Source organism: Leguminivora glycinivorella, chromosome 24 (genome assembly GCF_023078275.1).
Source record: "Leguminivora glycinivorella isolate SPB_JAAS2020 chromosome 24, LegGlyc_1.1, whole genome shotgun sequence".
NCBI classification, from domain to species: domain Eukaryota; kingdom Metazoa; phylum Arthropoda; class Insecta; order Lepidoptera; family Tortricidae; genus Leguminivora; species Leguminivora glycinivorella.
Genome location: NC_062994.1, coordinates 2,956,032 through 2,981,500, shown reverse-complemented (window position 1 = coordinate 2,981,500; position 25,469 = coordinate 2,956,032). Strand labels below are relative to the sequence as shown.

General features: G+C 39.2%; 1 protein-coding gene across 1 annotated transcript; it reads left to right on the top strand.

The window, feature by feature from the left end:
• Positions 1 to 7,894: 7,894 nt before the first annotated feature.
• Positions 7,895 to 24,124, top strand: LOC125238812. Its single transcript, XM_048146256.1, has 4 exons — positions 7,895 to 8,040; positions 13,933 to 14,133; positions 18,961 to 19,167; positions 23,887 to 24,124. Exons 1-4 carry the CDS (start codon positions 8,010 to 8,012, stop codon positions 24,066 to 24,068), a joined length of 621 nt encoding a protein of 206 aa, XP_048002213.1. The 5' UTR covers positions 7,895 to 8,009; the 3' UTR covers positions 24,069 to 24,124.
• Positions 24,125 to 25,469: the final 1,345 nt, after the last annotated feature.

Sequence of the window (25,469 nt, the reverse complement as noted above, 5' to 3'; positions counted from 1 at the left end):
AAGTCTAAGAAAAAAAAACCGGCCAAGTGCGAGTCGGACTCGCCCACCGAGGGTTCCGTACAAACTTTCTTTCAAACTACCTAGTAAAAATAATCTCATATTTTCATATAACTCTAATGACTTGACTAGAAGACAAAAGTATAGGCACTAATGAGTATTATAGTGTATAGCGCCATCTCCCGCGGTCAATTTGCTAACTAATTTGCGCGACCTGGTTTTTCAGGGATAATTCTTTATAATGTTAACCGATTTAAACAGTTTTTACTTTATTGAACAGAAGATGGTTTACGTAACACCTCGTATTAATTTGAAGTACGATATACATCCGCAAGGGTGGGTAAATTGCAAGTAAAAATATGAAAAGTTTTTTGTGAATAAAAAAAAAGTATTCAAAATACAAACACGATTATATTTTTCCTGTAATATATAGCATAAAACCAATGTTTACTAAAATTTTCATAATTTTTCGTTGGTAAACTTCGGAGATAAGGGGGGGAGGAACGGTATTTTTTTTTTTTCATTTTCCTTCAAAATTCTTTTTTTTTCCACAACAAAAAAAATATAAAAAATAGATTATTTACGTTCAATTTGAGCTCTTTCCAACGATACCCCACTTGACCTAGTAACTTGAAATTTACAGTTTGCCCCCCTTTCATTTTGGCCATTTTCTACAATTAAAATTAATATATTTAAAAAAATTATACTTTCTATTTGTAGAGGTTTACAATGTTCACAACTATTCCAAATTTCAAGTTGATAGCATTAGTAGTCCTCGAGGGACAGAGTCGCACCATAAGGGTTCCTGTTGTACCTTTTTGGTACGGAACCCTAAAAACGTACCTTAAAGCGCTAGAGAAAAAGGTACGCTGGCCTAGAAGGCTTTACACCTTTGGGGAACGCTCGGCTAGTTGGCGCTAACACGCGCTAATATTAATATTTGACATTTTAACACATATCAAGCTAACAATATGGAATAATTGTCAAAACTGAGGTTCAAAAGTTTTAAGCCAGTGTCGAGAGATGGCAGTCTATGCACTGTGATTACATATTTTACTTTGACAGTAACTCTCTATAACACTTGATCCTCTTTGATTTTAACTAAATAGGCCATCTTTGATAAAAGTCGGCAACCCAAACTCTCCTTAGAACTTGTGCACTCTTTTTGCTGTGTAATTAACACAACAAAAAACCGGCCAATAGCGTGTCGGGCCACGCTCAGTGAAGGGTTCCGTAGTTTTCCGTATTTTTCTCAAAAACTACTAAACCTATCAAGTTCAAAACAATTTTCCTAGAAAGTCTTTATAAAGTTCTACTTTTGTGATTTTTTTCATATTTTTTAAACATATGGTTCAAAAGTTAGAGGGGGGGGACGCACTTTTTTTTCCTTTAGGAGCGATTATTTCCGAAAATATTAATATTATCAAAAAACGATCCTAGTAAACCCTTATTCATTTTTAAATACCTATCCAACAATATATCACACGTTGGGGTTAGAATGAAAAAAAATATCAGCCCCCACTTTACATGTAGGGGGGGGTACCCTAATAAAACATTTTTTTCCATTTTTTATTCTTGCACTTTGTTGGCGTGAATGATATACATATTGGTACCAAATTTCAGCTTTATAGTGCTAACGGTTACTGAGATTATCCGCGGACGGACGGACGGACGAATGGACGGACGGACGGACGGACGGACGGACGGACGGACGGACGGACGGACGGACGGACGGACGGACGGACGGACGGACGGACGGACGGGCGGACAGACAGACATGGCGAAACTATAAGGGTTCCTAGTGACTACGGAACCCTAAAAAGGAGTGTACAAGTTTCTAGTGGGTTGGCAACGCACACGTGACACTCCTTGAGTTGCAGGCGTTCTTAGGTGATGGTGACAGCCTTCCATAAAGCGGACCGTACGCTTATTTGCCACAGACGTAATATAAAAAAAGTTGAATTGCGCAACTAATTACTTACCTAAATAAATACCATAGTAGAAACACTTAAACGAATAGGTACATACTTTCTATAATTGTCTTAGGTCGTGGTCATATGTCATCCGATCCATAAAATAAATCCACTTAAAATAAATAAATTAATTGTTCAGATTAACTAAGAATACCTTTTTGTACTTTTTGGCGTAGAAACTCTAGGTCCATGGGGTCCCAGCGCCAACAAGTTGTTCACAGAAATCGCGAAGCGTCTGGTTGAGGTAACTGGTGACCGAAGAGCTGGCGACATCCTCGCACAACGTATCAGCATTGCGATACAGCGAGGAAATGTCTCCAATATCCTGGGTACAATGCCGATAGCTTTTAAGTTTAGTCTTATTGTCCCAGGGCCGTAAGAACCTCTTTTTGACACATGACAGCGTCCACAATACGTAAACTCGCGCAAGTACCTAATGAAATTTTAAATAAAATCCTGTAATAATATTTAAAAAAATCAAGTACTTAGAAACAATATTTCGCTTACTTTAAGCATATGACAGAGGGCGCTGTCATGCGGTTGACAGCTATTTCAAAAGCTCCCACGTATTTAATTATTTATAAATTGAATTATACTTCATTGTGCAATTATTTCAAGTGCAATAATAAGTTTTAAATACTGTTTAGTGGATAATTTATCAAAAGTTAAGACAAATGGCACCTTCGATGAGAAAAACAGTGACAACTGCAGCGGCCGTTACAAGGTTGGTGGATCTGGTTACAAATTTAAAAAGTGAGCTTGCAGACATGAAAGGAAAAATTGATTCCTGCTATGACATTATAAAGAGTCAAGAAAATCAAATCACTTACCAGAACTCATGTCTCCAGATGATTCTCAGCAAAATAAAACACACCACACCTTATAATGAACACAACTCACAAATTATCACCAGTGAGCTACTAAACGAGTCAGGTCCTCAAGGTCTCATGTTCGTTAATAATGAACCACTGTTAGATGTCACCAATTTGGAAATATCAACATCAACGCCAGTTACTCTTCCTCAAACAGACCCGTCATCTGGTAGTAGGGAATCACAGATAGCCGAGCCTAGGATCCCTGTTTTAGGAACCACAAACCCAGCAGGTGACACATCTGCGCAAGCGGACAATGCCCCCGTCTTTGTGAGGCGCAGCGCTCGCTCGCGCCGTGTAGCCAAATCGGACCAGGTCAAGCAGCACTCGCAAGTAACAAAACGCACGGTTCTTGCTCCAAGTGGCCCTTCTCTGATCCCTTCACCGACTTCAGCAGCATCAGCACCCCAGGGTCTCACATCCGCCATCTCCGTGCAACAAACGCAAAGTACCACTGGGCTACGAGCAGCGGCACCGCGACTTGTGAGTCTACATGTCTTCAATCTGAGCGAAGATACGACCGTGGAGGATGTGGTTAACCATGTCACGCAGTTAGGAATCGCGGCACCAGTATGTGAGAAATTGGTGGTCACCAGGGGCAAGTATTCCTCATTTCGTCTCGATGTCCCAGCTAACATGCAACGAGTTGCTCGAAACAGTGAAAACTGGCCTGATGGCGTATCTGTGCGTTTATTTAATGTTGTACAGAAGCAGCAAAAAAACTCCACAGCACGGCGCGGCCCGACACAAAAGAAATGATTACGAACTTTATCTTATTACACCAGAATGTTCGAGCGATTTGCAATAAAACATCACTTTTAGAGTTACTATGTACCACTGAGAACCCTGATGTACTATGTTTAAGTGAAATTTGGTGCCTAAAAAGTGATTTGGAACGTATTAAGTTGTGCGGGTATGCCCTCGCAAATGCTTACTGCCGTGAGCGAGCTAATTCCCATGGTGGGGTAGCTATATTTTTACGCGACTATGTACCTTATAAGCGGCGGGACGACCTGCACGGCTTATGCGTACCTTATCACTTTGAAATAACAGCAATAGAATTATTACGTACTAATTTAGTTATTGTTACACTGTACAGAACGGGGAATGGAGAGTTTGACATTTATTTGGAAAAATTGGATTTATTATTAGATAAGTTAACTGACGAAGGTAAAAAGTTTCTTATAATTGGTGACCATAATGTAAATTATCTTACCGAAAACATTATGAAACAGCGGGTAAATGACTTGCTTGGAACGTATGATTGTAAAAACATGGTAAGTTTTCCAACTCGAGTCACTGCTGACACGGTGTCCTCCATTGACTGCGGCATAGCAAACTACGTCCGCGGTTGCCTCCGTGTATCATCAGTGGATACGTTTATCAGTGATCATAACGCCCAAAAGTATGAACTCGCTATAGAACGGGTGCGCGGTGACAATGAAAAACACCGTACGGTTGAACGCCGATTATTTGACCACGAATCGTTCCACTTATTATGACATTTCAAATTATGATTTTAGTTTTATTTACTCAGATTATCTTGATATTAATTATAAATTTGATAAATTATTCAATATATTGACATATTACATTAATTTACGATTTCCATATAAAAACATGAAAACGAACATAAATAGGTGTAACGTTCCTTGGATGAATGACGAGCTATCCAAATACATTTGTAAATATAAAGACTTTCTGGAAATACGCCGACAATACCCTGATAATTTATTAATCTCAGAATGTATTACTCATTACGCGCAGCTCATTAAATCTGCTACACTTCGTGCTCGCAAGTCACACATAGAAGATAGGTTAGAAAAAAGCAAAAACCCTTCTAAAGAAATTTGGAAGGTCATAAATGACGAAATAGGTACAAAAATAAATAAAACTCAAGCGTTTACCTTAATTTCTCCAAATTCAAATGATGAAATACAGGACAGCGAAGTCGCCAATACCTTTAATTCACATTTTCTTCAAATAGCGTCCAAGTCTGTGGTTCAAAGCGATGAGTCCTTATCAGCACAGTACCTAAACAAACATCTTAGTGGTACAGACATACCTACATTTCATCTCCCCATTGTCTCATCTGAACTTTTGTACACGACAATACAATCAATGCTAAAGACGCGCGACACAGTAGATACTTACGACATATCGTTAAATATAATCATATGTATCTGGCCGGTTATTTCTGATGTGTTGGTTGTGTTGATAAACACGATGTTTCAAACTGGCGTCTACCCTGACGTATTAAAGCGTACAAGGGTATGCCCGGTATACAAAGGGAAAGGAGAAAAAACGGATGTCAATAACTACCTACCATTTCGAAAATTGTGGAGTCTATTTTATCATCAACATTGATGTCATACCTGGAACGTAATAGTCTACTTACTCCACACCAGTACGCTTATAGACGAAATATGTCAACAACCGCTGCAGCTCACAAAATTGTAGATTTTATTATAACGGGTTTAGACAGGCGACAAAAAATGGCCGGTATTATGTGTGACCTATCAAAAGCTTTTGACGTAATAAGCCACACAATGCTGTTAAATAAGTTAAAATGTTACGGAATAAAAGATGAGGCACATCGCTTAATTGCTTCTTTTTTGCTAGATCAAAGACAACAGGTTAAACTGTCCTCAAATGGCCAGCGGTTCCAGTCTGACATTGGCCAAGTCAAATTAGGAATTCCCCAAGGATCTGCCCTTGGAAATACTCTGTTTTTGGCGTACGTCAATGATCTCCCATCTGCCATTACCTCCGGGCTGTCAGTACTATTTGCAGATGACACTACGGTCGTAATCAGCGCGGAAACATACGAACAGCTTGGTGAGTACATCAACAAGGCATGTAGTCAGTTGGGACAGTGGATTGCTGCAAATGGGTTACTCCTTAACGTCAACAAATCCAACGTAATGCTATTCTCAGGGCGAACAACTACTGTATCCCCATCTGTAGTAAACCTGCCCCATGCCAATGTGCAGTGAAGCGAAGTTCCTAGGCTTTGTGTTGGATTCGAATCTAAACTGGAAGTGCCATGTTGACCAGCTATGCAAAAGATTGAGTAGTGCAGTCTTTGCGTTGAGGAAGTTGAAACCCCTTATTTCGCATGTTTCATTAAAATCGGTTTACTATGCTCACTTCCACTCGCTAATGACGTATGGAATACTCATTTGGGGAAACTCAACGGATGCCAATCGAGTATTCATTATGCAAAAACAGGCCATACGAACACTAGCGGGTGTGAAGCCTAGACACTCGTGCAGGGGCCTGTTTGTGACGCACAAAATAATGACTCATTATTCAATATATTTATATGAAGTTATAATGTATGTTAGGAATAACTTATCCTCGTTTAAACGCGTTGAGGTATCCGGTATAAACATTAGAACTACAGGTCGACTAAGAACAGTTCCACGTCGCATGGCACTTGCAACAAAGAATCCGCGTGTCATCGGCCCGACTTATTATGAGCGATTACCGGCAGAAATAAGGTTAGAGACATCGGATGAAACATTCAAACGTCGATTAAGAAACTTTTTACTGGATAACCCACTGTATTCAATAAGTGATTTTTTTGACATAACTGTATAATTTATTATTCTCACTATCCTATTGTTATTCTGACATTGTTGTGTTTACTTTTATTCATATTACTTGACGATCCTTTTTTGGTGATCATTTCATATTCTGCAAATTTAACTTATTTTAATTATATTGATACCATTTTCTTTTACTTTTTTGACGATCACAATATAGATTCTTATAAATTGACATAAATGTAATTTGTACTGTAATCATGTTGTGAAATAAATATATCTAATCTAATCTAATCATAATCTTACACATGTTACATTTTTGCGGATCTTCGTTAGTGAGTATTTTACGATATTAATTTTATCACGCAGGATTTACTTATTATGTCATTTGTCATTCATTTTTATTTTTATACTAGTGCTGTGGCATAGTCTGTAATTTCGATTCAAATGACATTTCAGTAAGTTGATAGAAATCTTTTTTTTTTATACCACGTCGGTGGCAAACAGGTATACGGCCCGCCTGATGGAAAGCGGTCACCGCAACCTATGGACGCCCGCAACTCAAGGGGTGTCACGTGCGCGTTGCCGACCCATTAGAAACTTGTACACTCCTTTTTTGAAGGACCCCATACTGTAGTTCATATTTGTTTAAGCGCTTCCTTGTACTATAGAGCCTAATCGATTCAACCAATTCGAAATTAATCGTTAGATTTGGCAAACGATACGTCTTAGCCACATCGCAACATACTTCAAAACAGGCCCCGTAGCCGAATGGCATTTCTCCGACGCCAAACGAAAGCGATACGCCGCTGGCTCTGTCGCGCCAATACGCAAGCGCGATAGAGATAGATATCTACTAGCGCTTCGTTTCGTGAGCGTTTCGTGAGCGATTGTGCCATTCGGCTAGCCACCCAGGGTGCCATTCGGCTAGCCACCCAGGGTGCCATTCGGCTAGCCACCCAGGGTGGCTAGCCGAATGGCACAAACGCTCACGAAACGCTCACGAAACGAAGCGCTAGTAGATATCTATCTCTATCGCGCTTGCGTATTGGCGCGACAGAGCCAGCGGCGTATCGCTTTCGTTTGGCGTCGGAGAAATGCCATTCGGCTACGGGGCCTGATGTGTCAAAAATGTGAACTTACAGATCCGGGACAATAGTTTCTTAAAAATCAAAATCAAAAATCAAAATAATTTATTTATTCAGCAAATAGGCCACAGGAGCACTTTTACATGTACATATTTAGAAAATATTTAAAATTGAATTGAAATTACAATTGATACTATACTAATTCTAAGTTCTAACTAAAGTATAACTCTATAATTATGTAAATATGTTCATGTAAATAACGGTTATTTTAAATTACATTCTTTTGCATGTATGAAATGTAATAATGTGGAAATAAATGGCTATTAATAATAATTACATATATTGCAAAATCATGAAACTGTGAAATTATGAAATGAACAATAAACTGAAGTAGGTACCTACTAGTAACACAATTGATAATTAGCTATATAATTGTGTAAGGACACTTTAAGGTGAAAACAATATTTTGTTTAGGCAAATAACAACATGCATAATAGTTATGTTATGAATTAAAAAATCATTCATTGTAAAATGTATTCTTTGGGAGTCCTATTATTTCTAGGTGAGTATCAATTTTTGGGGTTCGAATGCCATATAAAGTTTTAGGATGCAACTGAGACCTCTCGAGTTGTAGTCGTCCATAGGCTGCGGCGACTGCTTACCATCAAGCTATGTACAGTAACAGTACTTGTTAAAATTGGTAACATGTGGTATAATGGTATTACGATACAAGTGCGTAAAAAAGGAAGTTCGAAACAAGTGGCGATAAATTAAAACACGACCTAAGGGAGTGTTTTAATTAGTTTTAAATCGACACGAGTTACGAATTTCCTTTTCGCACGTGTATCGTACGATGTTTTTCAGTGCATATGAGCCTCCGAAGTTTCGACCTGGCATATAATGAACCACTTCTCGAACTAGTGCGAAAAAAAACGACCATATGTACTGAAAAATACATTACGATGCAAGTACGAAAAAGAGAGAGTTCGAAACGAGAGACGATAAATCCATACTAATATTATAAATGGGAAAGTGTGTGTCTGTTTGTTTGTCCATCTTTCACGGCAAATCGGTGCACGAATTGACGCGATTTATTGAGTGAAGACATTTGAAGGGGATACCCCCATTTGCCAGAATTTGATTTGCCATAATTTTATTTGCCACCATATTCAACAATCATAATATTGTTTCTCATAACATCTTATGCCATAATCATTGTTTACTATATTAATCAAGTGCCAGAAACTTTGTTTCCCATAAAGTCAGTTTCCATAATGTCATTCGTCAGAATCATCGAAATCAGTAATTACCACATTCCATACCATCATTTGTCATCCAAATTAGCGACCAGAAAAGTCAATTTCCATAATGTGATTTGGTAGAATCATCGAAATGCGTAATTATCACAGAAACGACGGTTGTCTATTGTTTGCCCGACAGTCATTTAACATAATATTCATTTGCCCGAATCTAACTTGCCTGAATTTCATTTGCCCGAATGATTTGTTTACCATAAAAATCATATGACATACTCGTTGTTTATCCGAATATTACCTTCCATAATCATACAATGCCATACTATTTGTTAGCCATATTATTAAGTGCAATAATATGGTTTCATAGAATATTCAAACGCCATAAGCAATTATTGCCATATTAATTGTTGCCCATATTATTACCTAACCTAACCTACTTTCTGATAGCAGTTTCATTTTCCAGGGGTCACAGTTCTAACCTAACCTAACCTACTTTTCCAGCAGTTTCATTCTCCAGGGGGTCACAGTTCTAACCTAACCTAACCTACTTTCTGATAGCAGTTTCATTTTCAAGGGGGTCGCAGTTCTAACCTAACCTAACCTACTGTCTGATAGTATTTTCATTTTCCGGGGGGTCACAGTTCTAACCTAACCTAACCTACTTTTCAAGCAGTTTCCTTTTCCAGAGGTTCACAGTTCTAACCTAACCTAACCTACTTTCTGATAGCAGTTTCATTCTCTAGTCCTTCTAGTACCTATTATAGTAGTTTTCGATTCTGCCAAAACACATTATGGAAATTGACTTTTCTGGACGCTAATTTATATGACAAATGATGGTATGGAATGTGGTAATTACGGATTTCGATGATTCTGACAAATGACATTATGGAAACTGACTTTATGGGAAACAAAGTTTCTGGCACTAGATTAATATAGTAAACAATGATTATGGCATAAGATGTTATGAGAAACAATATTATGATTGTTGAATAGGATGGCAAATAAAATTATGGCAAATGAAATTCTGGCAAATGGGGGTATCCCCAGAAACGACACTACTAGAAGCACTAGAGAATGAAACTGCTATCAGAAAGTAGGTTAGGTTAGAACTGTGACCCCCTGGAAAATAAAACTGCTATCAGAAAGTAGGTTAGGTTAGGTTAGAACTGTGACCCCTGGAAAATGAAACTGCTATCAGAAAGTAGGTTAGGTTAGGTTAGAACTGTGACCCCCTGGAAAATGAATCTGCTTGAAAAGTAGGTTAGGTTAGGTTAGGTTAGACCTGCTGTGACCCCCTGGAAAATGAAACTGCTATAAGAAAGTAGGTTAGGTTAGGTTAGAACTATGACCCCCCCGAAAATGAAACTGCTTGAAAAGTAGGTTAGGTTAGGTTAGACCTGTAACCCCCTGGAAAATGAAACTGCTATCAGAAAGTAGGTTAGGTAATAATATGGGCAACAATTAATATGGCAATAATTCCTTATGGCGTTTGAATATTATATTAAACCATATTATTGCACTTAATAATATGGCTAACAAATAGTATGGCATTGTATGATTATGGAAGGTAATATTCGGATAAATAACCAGTATGTCATACAATTTTTATGGTAAACAAATCATTCGGGCAAATGAAATTCAGGCAAGTTAGATTCGGGCATATGAATATTATGTTAAATGACTGTCGGGCAAACAATAGACAACCCATTTGAAGGAATGGACAGTGACATAGGCTACTTTTTGTCTCTTTCTAACCCTCCACTTACCTAAAATGGGGGGTGGAAGTTTGTATGGAGAATTCCTCAATTTTGGAATTTAACTCGAGCGACGCCGCGGGAAAAAGCTAGTAATTTATAAAACACGACCGATGGGAGTGTTTTAAATCGACACGAGTTGAGAATCTCCTTTTCGCACGTATATCTATTTTTTTATTTATTTATTTCTAAAAGCAATATTCATATTCATATATTTCGTAAATGCACAGATACATTACACTTACACGTCAACAGTTACATTTCATATATTAAAATTTAGAATAATAATTAAACATCTGCACTAAACTGTCTCGATTTATATACGCTCTCAGCGTGCTTAAAATAAATACTAACTTTGAAACGGCGTTGTCTGCATATTACGCGTACGCAAACTCTTGGCTTAATTACGGAATAATATTGTGGGGTGCGAGCACAGAAGTAGACCAACTGTTTGTTTTACAGAAAAAATGTATACGCATCCTTACTAATACGCGAATACCTAATAGCAGCCGTCCTCACTTTATAAAGCATAAAATTCTAACTTTAGCTAGTATGTACATTATGGAAGCGGCCATGTTTGTCAGAAATAACGCAAACTTATTTCCCTTACAAAAAATCACCTCAAATAGACGGAACAGAATTCAGTACCTTTTACCAATTTCAAATCTAGCTATGTATAGAAACGGCCCCCATTATAGATGCGCTACCATAGCCAACAAGCTACCTCAACAGTTATTGCAGGAAAAAAACATCAAAGTATTTAAAAGTAATTTAAAGAAACTTCTCCAAGACAAATGTTACTATACAATCGAAGAATATTTAAATGACGACACTTTGCCAAATTGATTTTGAAGGACATAACGATTATTTAATTTTAATTTCAATTATTTATTATTTACTATTATACCTACTTTGTACTAAATTATTGACTACCTATTAATTATTTAAAATTTTATGAGCACAAATTATACTTATATTTTGTCAGTAACTGTCAATTATAAAAATTATTATTCAATTCTCATCTCCATGTATAGAATTATATTAAGACTAATTTTACTTTACTTTACTTTTAGTTTACTAAGTAGTCCTTAAGATTATTGCCATGCCCTAACAGGGTATCATGTACCTACCTTATAATATTTGAATACCATCCTATGTAAAATGAACATGATTGCAATAAAGAATGATATGATATGATATGATAAACTTTAAATTTTTGAATTAAATTAAGAGATCATAATACAATATTAAAAATAATTAGAATAGTCGTTTCAGCGAACGGTCTCATAGCGAAGAGTCTCGACCAACATCTTAAGAGACTCTCGCTAGGTGGCTGGATCAAGGGCCAGATGCAGAAGGCGGTGATCTTGGACACGGCGCGGATAGTCCGACGGTTCCTCTCTCTGCAGCCCTAACCACCGGCAGCTTGGGCCCTGCCCCGCTGCTGGCGGCACCCTAGGTTAGGTTTTTTATAATGTGTTTATATGTTTTTTATATTGTTTTGTATGTGTTTTTGTATTTTACTTTTATATTCATATTATAAACAGCCTAGCCTAAGAAAGAAAATAAATACTGAGAATAATTAGAATAATAATTGAATACATTACATAAATGTTTAAATGTCACAAAATTCTTTACACAAAGATGCTTACTACTACAATTTCGCCAAACCAAAGTTTAACAGGGAGGTTATGCACTCTTATAAGTACTTATAACTAAAATATTTAAAATGTATTGTCTATTTAAAATGTAATATAATTCAATGTAGGTACTTAACTCTTCTGTAATGACAATGACTGTTAGTGCCAAAATAAAGACTAGGTACATATATCGTACGACGTTTTTCAGCGGTGTCGTAGCTGAATGGCATTTCTGCAACGCGAAACGAAACGCCGCGAAAAGTAGTCTGGCTCTGTCGCGCCAATACTCAAGAGCAAAATACAAAATACAAAATAATTTATTCAGCAAATAGTCCACGGGGGCACTTTTACATGTTAACATTACAGATTATTCATTAAAGTTAAACAAATTAAATTAATAGAAATATTAACAATTAAAAATATTAATCATAAACAAAGTAGCTATAGTACACTGATATAGAATTAGAGATGTATAAAGTCTCTAAATGTCATATTATTAATAACTATAATCAATACATAAAGAAAGCGCAAACAGATACAAAGATAAAAGAATATAATACTTCAACAGTTGTAAAAGACTGAATGTCACAAGTAAAATATTATACTTATAATAATCCATGGAGATGTATAGAGTCTCCAAGAGTCAAATTTTATAAAATTAAAATATTTAAAAGTAAAAACCTTTGTCAAATCATACAAAAAAAAAATACAGAAAATGAACAGCTAAATTACACATTTCAAGAGATGTACAAGTCTCAAGTCTCTAGAGCGATAGAGATAGATACGTATACTTATCTACGACCGTTTCGTTTCGTAAGCGTTTGTGCCATTAGACTACTCGTACGTAGCCAAATGGCATTTCTGCGATACGAAACGCCGCTGAATGTAGTCTGGCTCTGTCGCGCCAATACGCAAGAGCGATAGAGATAGATATCTACGAAAGAGATATTATCGTGAGCGTTTGTGTGTTCGGCTACGCACACTAATGGCCCTTCGAAGTTTCGACCTGCAAAAAGGAAATACGTAACTGAGCATTTCTTTTTTTTTTTTTGCTAATATTTTTTTTTATTGTTTTAGGGAATTTTAGGTCAATTGTACTCAGAATCACGAGTACTTTCAATCTCACTGGGAGACAAAGTGTCCCTGAATTTCCATACATTTCTGTTACTTTCCTCTTTTGTTACCCCATACAACATGTACTGAAAATGGTAACAAAATAAGAAAAAATCGTATGGGGCAATTTTTTTAACTACTAGGATTGAAAAGGCTAGTAATTCTGAGTAGAAATAGCATATTTAAAAAAAAATATCACACTTCATAAAAGTGGCAAAAAGAAATGCTCAACTCATGTTTTAAATTATCGCTATTCGTTCCAACCTTTGTCTTTTCCGCACTTGTATCGTAATGTAATATCATCATCATCAACATATCAGCCCTTTATCGCCCACTGCTGAGCATAGGCCTCTCTTCTAGTACACCACTTGTCCCCTGAGCTAGTCTCATCCGGTTGTGGCCCGCAATTTTCCGGATGTCGTCCACCCGAGCTAACGGATGCCAAGCGCTTCTTACATCTGTGAGCGGCCAACATTCTCTTAACATTTTAGTCCATCAGCCGGCGTATCATGCTGCCAATTTTATCACTTATCCGCGTGGATAACACGTCTGTCACTCTCACATTGACATACTTGCTAAAGCGTGACGGATGCTTTATCCACGTGGATAAGTGATAAAATTGGCAGCATGATACGCCGGCTGCCATCACTCTGCCTAACAACATGTATGTACTATTCCCAATGTTATTTAGTGCTATGTACGCAAATCACAGACAGCGTTGAGCGATCCTGGCAGGAAATAATGGCGATGGAAAAGCAGAAATATATGAAGAAATATAGAAGACAAAATAAGGATCTGAACCCGTACAAAGGTCTTAAGAATATGACGACAGATTACATGTTCGCCAAAGAGGCAGGCGCCATAATACAGATGACTCAGGAGTTTATAAGAGGTAAGACAGGCACTGGGCCCAACCACAGAATATATAACGCCGTGTCTTGCGTGGGTCGGGTAGCGACGGATCTCACGGAGGGCGACGGTACTGGGCCTGTAACGATGAGGCTTCTTGACTCCGCCGGTGGCGGGCGCGCTCTTGCGGGCCGCCTTGGTGGCTAGCTGTTTACGGTCGTGGTCGCGCGACCGTCGCGCGATCGTCGCCGTCGCGTCTCATACTTCCATATCGATAAGGTTTGAAAATGAAAATGAAAATGAAAAATGAAAATGAAATATTTATTTTTCAAGTAGGCATATTACAATGCGCATATGAACGTCAAATAAAGCTACGCCGGCTCTAACCCTACGCCTCAGCCTCGAGAAGATTTCAGTCCCCCCTCAGTTGGGAGGGGGGTATCCACTATGGGACCGGCAAGAAACTCGGCGGGCAACTTCTTTTCAAAAAATTACATCTTATAATTAACATTACATTTATTAACAACTAGCTTTTACCCGCGGCTTCGCCCGCGTAATAAAAGTATTCTCATTGAAACGTTTACAAAAAATAAGATTTTCATTTGGATCCGTAGGTTTCTTTGTAGGTACAGATGTCCGCGATTATTTCGATTAAGGTAAAGCGGGGCAATTCTCGACTGGAGGGCCATTGTAACTGATCTATTTGCTGTACGGTCCGGTTTTGGCTGACTGTACCTTACACATATTACTATTGCTTTAAAATAAATTCTTGCAATGATTGTAGAATTGTTACAAAGCGACCACAGCCTACAGGTAGTAGGTACGAATATGTATGTATTTTACCTATTTAAATATTTATACTGGGGAAACTTCATACAACCCACATAGCCAGTATCTCGACGCTATAGTCGGTAGGGTAGAAAGTACTTCCTTGCATTATCGCTTACAATTTTTTCCATTTTGCTTATACTTATTGCAAACGTAAACATATAAAAGGCAAGCAAACAACGATCTTCTTACAGCACATTGAATGTAATAGTTATTACGGATGCAGGATACTCGCCGATGCCTACTTTATACTAATACCTTCCCACTGAGCCACCTGCATTTTATCCCCGTCCCCTGTCCCTGTCCCTGTCCCTATCCCTGTCCCTGTCCCTGTCCCTGTCCCTGTCCCTGTCCCTGTCCCTGTCCCTGTCCCTGTCCCTGTCCCTGTCCCTGTCCCTGTCCCTGTCCCTGTCCCTGTCCCTGTCCCTGTCCCTGTCCCTGTCCCTGTCCCTGTCCCTGTCCCTGTCCCTGTCCCTGTCCCTGTCCCTGTCCCTGTCCCTGTCCCTGTCCCTGTCCCTGTCCCTGTCCCTGTCCCTGTCCCTGTCCCTGTCCCTGTCCCTGTCCCTGTCCCTGTCCCTGTCCCTGTCCCTGTCCCTGTCCCTGTCCCTGTCCCTGTCCCTGTCCCTGTCCCTGTCCCTGTCCCTGTCCCTGTCCCTGTCCCTGTCCCTGTCCCTGTCCCTGTCCCTGTCCCTGTCCCTGTCCCTGTCCCTGTCCCTGTCCCTGTCCCTGTCCCTGTCCCTGTCCCTGTCCCTGTCCCTGTCCCTGTCCCTGTCCCTGTCCCTGTCCCTGTCCCTGTCCCTGTCCCTGTCCCTGTCCCTGTCCCTGTCCCTGTCCCTGTCCCTGTCCCTGTCCCTGTCCCTGTCCCTGTCCCTGTCCCTGTCCCTGTCCCTATCCCTATCCCTAACCCTATCCCGTTCCTGTCCCTGTCCCTGTCCCTGTCCCTATCCCTGGCCCTGTCCCTGTCCTTGCCCCTGTCAAATTATCATGCTAGGAGGTGAACTTTAAAAAATCCTTTCTTAGTGCTCCTCTAAGGAACTTCCGTGTTAATTTGAAATCTCTTGAACCAGAAGTAAAGATAGAAACTAAAGCTATACTTATGGCTATTTTGGATATTTTAACCTCATTGCACAACAACAGGGGAGAAAATTTCTTTTCCACCTCATAAAATTTTAAAATCGTTGTATTTATCGTGATCAGCGACCCGATAAACCATAAAAACGATACCCATATTGTGCTTTTGACTTTACCCCCTTTGCACCCCTTTAAGGGTCAAATTTCTTTAGAAATCCTCCTGTGAAGTTTCGAATAAAATAGTCAAACTAATCTTGTTTCCCCATACAAACTTTGAACCCCCATTTCACCCTTTTAAGAGGAGAATTTTGAAAAATCCTTTCTTAGTGCTCCTCTACGCCATATAAGGAACCTATGTGCCAAATTTGAAATCTCTAGGACCAACAGTTTCGGCTGTGTGTTGATATGTCAATCAGTCAGTCAATATCTTCTTTTATATATTTAAACCCCATTGCACCACAACAGGGTAGAGAGTATTTCACTTCCGCCTCGTTAGATTTTAAAAACGTTGTATTTATCGTGATCAGCGACCCGATAAACCATAAAAACGATACCCATATTGATTTTTTGACTTTATCACCCCCTTTTCACCCTTTTAGGGGTTAAATTTTCAAAAAACCTGAAACACTTATTCAGTCATATGTCTTAAGGAATCTTCCTGTGAAGTTTCGAATAAATTAGTCAAACTAATCTTGTTTCCCCATACAAACTTTGAACCCCCATTTGACCCCCTCAGGAGGTGAATTTTGGAAAATCCTTTCTTAGTGCTCCTCTACACTTTATAGAGAACCTACGTGCCAAATTTGAAATCTCTAGGACCAGCGGTTTCGGCTGTGCGTTGATATGTCAGTCAGTCAGTCAGTCAGTCAGTCAGTCAGTCAGTCAATCAGTCAGTCAGTCAGTCAGTCAGTCAGTCAGTCAGTCAGTCAGTCAGTCAGTCAGTCAGCTTCTTCTTTTATATATTTAGATATTGTTTGATTTCGTATGCGTCGCATCGCCGTCGCGCGACCATCGCGCGACCGTCGCCCACGCAAACCACGGCGTAATAGTACCTACAAGTACAGAAGGCTCACTTCTTTGATATTTTCATCATGTATATTTTTTCTTTTTTTTTATGTACTTTAACACTTAGAAACTAGACATCTCTAAAATCTCTTATTAATCATAGTAGCTCTGTACTTTATATAATTTATTGAAATGAATTTCCATAGAGTAGGTACCTAGTCTGTTAATTTAATATTTCTTTTTTTTGATGAATACTTTTGCTGATTAAATTGTATCTCGTTTTTTAGGATTATGCGACGTTCTTGCCAATGTCACTTTTTCCTATTCGCAATTCTGGACAATCTGAATTCTACGCAATTGGTATTTCACCTCATTCGCTATTGTGGACAGTAATTACTTGTGAACAGTGGCGATTCTTCCTGTTCGCAATTCTGCACATTCTGAATTGCGCACAATAGGTATTTCGCCTCATTCGCTTCTGTGCACAACCATTATTTGTGTACAGTAGCGATTCTTCCTGTTCGCAATTCTGCACAATCTAAGTTCCACACAATAGGTATCTATCCTCATTCGCGTCTGTGCACAGCCATTATTTGTGTACAGAATAGTTTCTTCCTATTCGCAATTCTACGCAATCCGAATTCGACGCAATAGGTATTTCACCTCATTCGTTATTGTGCACAGTCATTATTTGTATACAGTATATTTGTATACAGTATAGTTAGACATTGGCAAGAACGTCGCATAATCCGTTTTTTAATGCATGTTAATTATAAGATGTAATGTTTTGAAAAGAAGTGGCCCGCCAAGTTTCTTGCCGGTCCCATAGTGGATACCCCCCTCCAACTGAGGGGGGACTGAAATCTTCTCGAGGCTGAGGCGTAGGGTTAGAGCCGGCGTAGCTTTATTTGGCGTTCATAAGCGCATTGTAATATGCCTACTTGGAAAAATAAATATTTCATTTTCATTTCATTTCATTTCATTTCATTTCATTTTCATTTTCATTTTTTCACTTATTTGATGTTCACAAAACGCCGCCATTATAAATTCTTACCTACATTAATAAACGGACCGCACGCGAGCAGCCGAGATTGAATTCTATTGCGCCGCGCGAAGGTCGTCACCACTGAATGGGCCGCGAACTCGCCGCCGGCATACTGTACAGTCAGCTGCAGAGAAAAGGGGACCCCCTGAGTCTAAAGATATCGTACCGGCCGACGAGCGCGTCACGTGATGTTACTGTGACGTCGTCGGCAACCCAAACCCTCCTTTTTGTACACTTCTTTTTGCTGTGTTAAGTACCTACACAGCAAAAAGGAGTGTACAACTTTCTAATGGGTTGGCAACGCGCATGGGACACTCCTTGAGTTGCAGGCGTCCATAGGTTACGGTGACCGCTTTCCATCAGGCGGACCGTATGACTTTTTAGTTTTCGAGTTAAGAATTTTATCAATTAAAAAAAAAAACTATTTATTCAAAAAACGGTTGATTTTTTGCGAACGTTTGATTTATTTTTGAAGCGCTGGTGGCCTAACGGTTAAGAGCGTGCGACTTACTATCCGGAGGTCGCGGGTTCGAACCCCGGCTTGTAACAATGAGTTTTTCGAAATTTATGTGCGAAATTGGGTGGCAACGCGCATGTGACACTGTTTGCGTTGCATGCGTTCATAAGGTTGCGGTGACCGCTTTCCATCGGGCGGGCCGTATGCTTGTTTGCCACCGACGTGGTATAAAAAAAAAAAAATATCATTTCATATTTGCCAGTCGCTTGTTGGTGAAGGAAAACATCGTAAGGAAACCGGACTAATTCCAATAACCCCTCGGGTTGGAAGGTCAGATGGCAGTCGCTATCGTAAAACTTGGGATTAGTTGTCAAAGCAGGCCCCAGGCTCCCATGAGCCGTGGCAAATGCCAGGATTAACGCAAGGAGGATGACAATGATTTCTTTTTCTAAATTTCCTTCTAGATATGGACATGAAAATGCGAGACGTATACAGGGTGGAAAAGCGATACGTCAGAACGTTTGATTTCGGCGCCGGCAAACTGTACCATCAACTCGAATCGATATTTGAACATATGGTTCATTTATACAGGAATACGACTAACTATGATAAACTCTACGGATACGGAGTAGACTTGAGATCCGATATTGTTGGCTCGCTTCAGTTCATGCGTAAGTTTACACTGTTTACAGCTCCACAACGAGAGAAATTAAAAAAAACGGCCAGGAACGTGTCGGGACACGCTCAGTGTAGGTAAGTGTAGGGTTCCGTAGTTTCCCGTATTTTTTTCAAAAACTGTTTTTCAATTAAATTAAATTCAATACAATCGCGGATCCAGCTTCGTGCCCAGGGGGGGGTCACGTGGTAAAGGCCCAGGGCCCCAGGGGGGGTCATACGTGGTCTATTTGTATGGCAAACTTAGGCTCCAGGGGGGGGGGTCATGACCCCCATGACCCCCCCCCCCCTGGATCCGCGCATGATTCAATATCATTTATTTCGCATATAAGCTTACAGTGTAATACAACCAAAACACTTACACACATACAAACACACATAAATTATTAAACAGAATTAAAAAAATAGCATATTGAAAACCAGACACGAGACACGAAATAAAATCTAACAAATAATAAATCAAGTAAATACAAAATCAAACAAATACAACATTTAATAAATATTTATGTTAAAAGCCAACATAGCGGATCTAATGAACTTTCCTAATTTGTCCGCAAAAATGTCGGCATCCGGGATCTGAGTCTGTAATGTTAATGACTATACAGGCCCGAGTAGTAGGTGCATTTGCAGCTTGTGCGGTACGAGTCTCAGGGATCGCCAGTGGGCGCCGAACCTGTTGAATTTATAACAATTTTCCTAGAAAATCCTACTTTTGTAACTTATATAAACTTATGGTTCAAAAGTTAGAGAGGGCAGACACATTTTTTTTAACTTTTGGAGCGATTATTTCCGAAAGTATTAACAATATCAAAAATTATTTTCGTGAACCCCGACTTATTTTTAAATACCTATACAAAGCGAGCGGATACCGGTATTTTTTTTTTCGGAACAGTTCCGAACGTTGAACCGAGAACTTTATTTTAGAGTTTTTGGTTCCACTAACCGGTATTCTTTTTAGTTCAGTGAACAAACGTTTATGAGTGGGAACCGTTCCGAAGAACGAAATTTAAAATTTCGTTCTAGAACAGTTTGCGGGAACGAAATCTGTCCCGTATTATTATGGTCCTTGTCTGTACTGTACGGTCAGCCAAGAAAGTGGTTTTCCCCTCACTAGCTCGGCAACACGTGTTTTATCCTTTAATAGCAGCGGGTAAAAACGCATTTTATCCACTAGTGGGTAAAGTAATTTGACCTTGAATAAAGTCAAAATAACTGCTTTAAAATTGATAAAAGTTGGTGAATCTACTAATAAAGATGACTTACCACCTGTGGAACTACTGGAACTGTTGTAATTTCCTCGCTATAGTGAGGGGAAAAGTTTTTGTGTTACACTCGGGTGCCAATGTATTTTACTTCTCGTGTGTTAAAAAACTCGCATGTTCAGGATTCTATTCTTGAACCACTCGCTTCGCTCGTGGTTCAACTATAGAATCCTTTCACTTGCTCGTTTTTCAATTCCACACTCGGCGTTAAAATACAACTTTGCCCCCTGTATAACAAATAACTATTTTCTCAAACATGGTATGAAATATTGATGTTATGTGCCTTATAATTGGCAGCGAAGTATGACGTTGCAGGTGCGGCTAGGACGATTGATAGATAATGGAATTTCATACAAACCTTGCAGGCCAAGGCCGGCAAAGTCTTCTTTTTTAATTTATATTTTTAATTTCCAAACACAGATAATTGTGACATAACATCCAGGTATTTAGCCAATTAAAAAAAACTATAAGGGGCTTTATAGACGTGCCGACTGCAACTGGTACGGGCCCTAGACAATATTTTTTAGACCTTATCAAAATCGAGCTACTGATTTAACAACCCTTTTACTAGACTTGAATATAGAAGAAGTTTCAGAATTTAACCTATTAGGCCTTACATTAGACTCACACCCATACAACCATTTCAGTCGCAAAATCTTCAAATCAGTAACTAACTGTCAAATGTGACATAACGCGTGGTAACGTCGTGCAAACAATGCGACCGTATTGATACAATAACAAAATGTAGTCGTCGTGTGCACTCGTTACGGTAACAAAATGTGTACGAATTTGTGGCTGTCAATGTCACTGTCAGAATGACTTTTAACGACACTTTATTAGTCGACGTTTGCACACATAACGGTAACAACAGTGGACGAATTTGTGGCTGTCATTGTCACTGTCAGAACGGTTTCTGACAGTGACATTGACAGAATTTGTACACACATGTGTAGGTCTGATTACCGAACTGCTCCTAAACCACTGTATCCGCAAATGACAATCTGTAATACGAAGGTTTCTCAAACTGCCTTATGAAGTTGTGGACTGGTTGCTTTGAATCATTTAAATATGAGCGAATTAAGTAAATAATAATAAACGACGACGACCATTTAAGCACTCTTCGACATTTTATAGAAATGTGGGAAAGTTAAGAAAAGTGCAGAATGATAATACAAATAGATAAGCACTTTATAGTTACTTAATGTATTAAATATATAATTTTTAATTATTATTGATAAAAATGAAGTGTAGTGTTGCTTTACACAATAAAAGTAGGAATCAAATGAAATAGAGTATTTACTGTGATATTAATAGAATTTCTGTTGCGCAATGATAGTTTTTTCAGTACAGATGCTGCTTTTTTTAACGCAGTAGTGCGAGCAAATCAAGCAATGATTCATTTCTTGTCTGGTCGAAACTCTTAGCTTAGATTTAGGTACTGAAAATCGTCGTACGATACACGTGCGAAAAGGACATTCACAACTCGTGTCGATTTAAAACACTCCCTTCGTTCGTGTATTAATTTATCGCTACTCGTATCGATTTTCCTCTTTTCCGCACTCGTATCTACAAGTATTTTGTTTGGGTTACAAAAAAAAACACATTATTTACTCTACTACGTTTTATTTATGTCTCTTTAACATTACAAATTTGTAGACACTTATCTATACAAAAATCTTGACAAAAGAAGTACAGATCGCTGAAATGAATGTTGATAGTAATATTAATGAAGACTACTTCAACAAGTGTCAATTGTGAAATGCCGCAAAATACTAGTTGCTTTATAGAAGACCATAATAATATGATCCCCGATCCTTTACAACCCAGCAGCTCGGTACGCACGTTACAATTTTTTTTTAATCTTCTTTAGTGAGGGCAACTGAGTACGACGGCATATTTAATTGTTTATAAAGTTTGAGGATACCTGGAAAAAATTAATACAAGAAGCCATTTTGAAAATATAATAAATATTCACTGCTTTCGGTCACGCGTGTACGCTGCGACCATTTTGCGACCGATTGTCGACCGTTTGGTGACCGTTTGGCGACTGTTTTTTACATGGAATATTACCGTCTTAATCCATATTTTAACAACTTTATTGGTTTTCTAGGCATTATTTTTATTATTTCAGTATAGTATATGCACCGGAGTACTAAAACTTCACCAATCAATATACATAACACGCTAACACCGAGTAGTCAATAATATTATTACTGGTTAAACTGAGGTAAATTGATGGCGCGTTGATAAATTTAGACTTATTTTATGAAATCACTCGAGCAATTTAATTGGCCATGGTAATTAGCCCACATTATATTACAAATGCAAACAATATTTATCTTTAACAAATTCTTACGCCATTACATTTTAATGTCAAATGATTTTATTTATTTTTTACTTTGACGTCTCTGACAGTCGCCATTTGAAAAGAATGAAATGAACGAATGATTTTGGGAAAGTAGTCGCCAAACGGTAACAATGTGTGCACGCGTAGTGCACACTTCTGTCACTTCTGTGACCATTTGTGCCTGTTACCAATCGTCCCCATTTGGGTCGCCGCGACTAAACGTCGACCGTACTGCGACTAAGCATTGAGACCCGAAGACCTGTGTGTACACAAAATAGGAGGATTTGCGTAGGAACGGCGACCGATTATGGTTATATGGGCATCTCAATTGGAAAAGTCACGTTGATAAAATCTGCTCTAAATTATCTTCTTTTCTCTTCGCGTTGACCATAATTAAATCTAACACAAACATGTCATGCGCTTTATCAGTCTACCACGCATATGCTGAAGCTTGGCTTCGCTATGGCTTATTACTATGGGGAAATAGTACCGACTCAAACGAACTATTTCTCCTACAAAAAATAATGAATTAGAATATTAGTAAATATACAACAGTTAGAAACCTGCAAACCACACTTTCTGGCCCTAAACATACTAACACTACCTTCTTTGTGTACAAAGAAGGTAGTGTTCCCGCCGAGGTACGAGTATGTATAGTGCTTTTCTCAAACATGGTATGAAATAAATAAAGTCTACTGAAAATAGTAACTTTGGATGGCTGTATTTCCTAAACGGTGCGTCGTAGCGCAAAAATAATCGAATTTTCGTTCCCCTTTGATACCCCGTATACGCTTATAAAAAAATGAAAACGCACCCAAAATCAAATATTGTCTAGGGCCCGTACCAGTTGCAGTCGGCACGTCTATAAAGCCCCTTATAGTTTTTTTTTAATTGGCTAAATACCTGGATGTTATGTCACAATTATCTGTGTTTGGAAATTAAAAAAGAGGACTTTGCCGGCCTTGGCCTGCAAGGTTTGTATGACATTCCATTATCTATCAATCGTCCTAGCCGCACCTGCAACGTCATACTTCGCTGCCAATTATAAGGCAAATAACATCAATATTTCATACCATGTTTGAGAAAAACATATTATTTGTCGACAGTGAGCGACTACATGGAGTTTATAACTATGGTGGAACAATACAAGGAGCGCTACCGGCTATTCAAGCAGCACAGTAGAACCTGGGAGATACGCGCCATGGTGCAGGATGTACTTACGAAAAACAAAATATACCCGCGCGGGACCAGGCCTGCAGTATCTTTAGATTCAGATTGTTGTAAGTAGCTTAAGAATAAGTAAAATCTACCCGTTATTATTTTAATAAACCAGTTGTCATCTGAGCTCGGTGTTTGATTTACTACATGGTGGCAGCGGTGAAGAAATTAATAGTATTTATACAGTTATTGGTGGTTATTGTTAGAAATATTGAAGTTAACTATTGTGTTTTTGTACATACATACAATCACGCCTGTATCCCATGAAGGGGTAGGCAGAGCCCCTGAAACTACTCGTTTCAGTGCCACTCTTGGCAAATAAGGGGTTGACAGAAAACGAAACTGTGACATTGCATTGACAGGTTGCCAGCCTCTCGCCTACGCCACAATTTAACCCATATCTCACAGTCGACTTCTACGACACCCACGGGAAGAAAGGGGGTGTGTTTTTGTGTTTGTGCTAAAGTGCGATTAAAAATGAAACACGCGAGACCGCCTCCCGAGCTCAGTACAGATGGGAGCCCCGTCAGCCGGGCTGACGCGTGGCAATGTTGGAAGACACAATTTAACTTATTTCTTAAGGCATCTGGAGTGGTGAAAGAGGACGCCGCGACTCAGGCCAGTTTGCTTATCAATTTAATTGGACCCGAGGGGTTCAATGCATATCAGACGTTCGACTTTGAGAAGGAGGGTGATCGCAATAGCATAAAAATCCTTCAAGAAAAATTTGATGCATATTTCGGTCTGAAACCTAACGTAACTTTAGCAAGATACAAGTTTTTTACTCGCGACCAGGAAGACGGAGAAACGATAAGCCAATACGTAACGGCACTTGGGTTATTAACAAAAACATGTGCATTTTCCTCATTGGAACAGGATTTGATTCGCGACCGTATAGTCTGCGGCATAAAGAGCACTATCGTTAGAGACCGTTTGCTTCGTACGGACGATTTGACACTCGATAAGGCGATAAAAATTTGTCAAGCGGACGAGGTATCGAGTGACGGTTCCCGAAGACTGGAAGCGCTCAAAATAAGCGCGGGACCCTCGGGACAGCGCAAGTGGACGTGGTGCAGTTCCGCGGCCGGGGCGGCGGCGGCGGGCGCTAGAGGCCGAGCCGCGGCCCGCGCCCGGGCCCGGGCAGGGGCGGCTCACTCCGCGATTCCATCGCCGCGCTACAAGTACATGCGGGCGGCCGCGAGTTCGCGATCTAATCAGGGGTGGCTCGCATTCTCACGGAACGCAAGTTCGCACTTTCTATTGTTACTACACGTCGCGAGTTTTTTTAAGGTTCATATGCGATATCCGCGTGTGGAATGGTTAGTAAATCTAATAATGCTTAGTTAAATACACATCATGAATAAAATAGGACAATCTTATACAGATCTACTATTGATTATGTCATTTAAGCCCCACGGAAACGTTCAGTCATGGATTGTGACGTAGGGACTTAAACAAAAATATATAAATA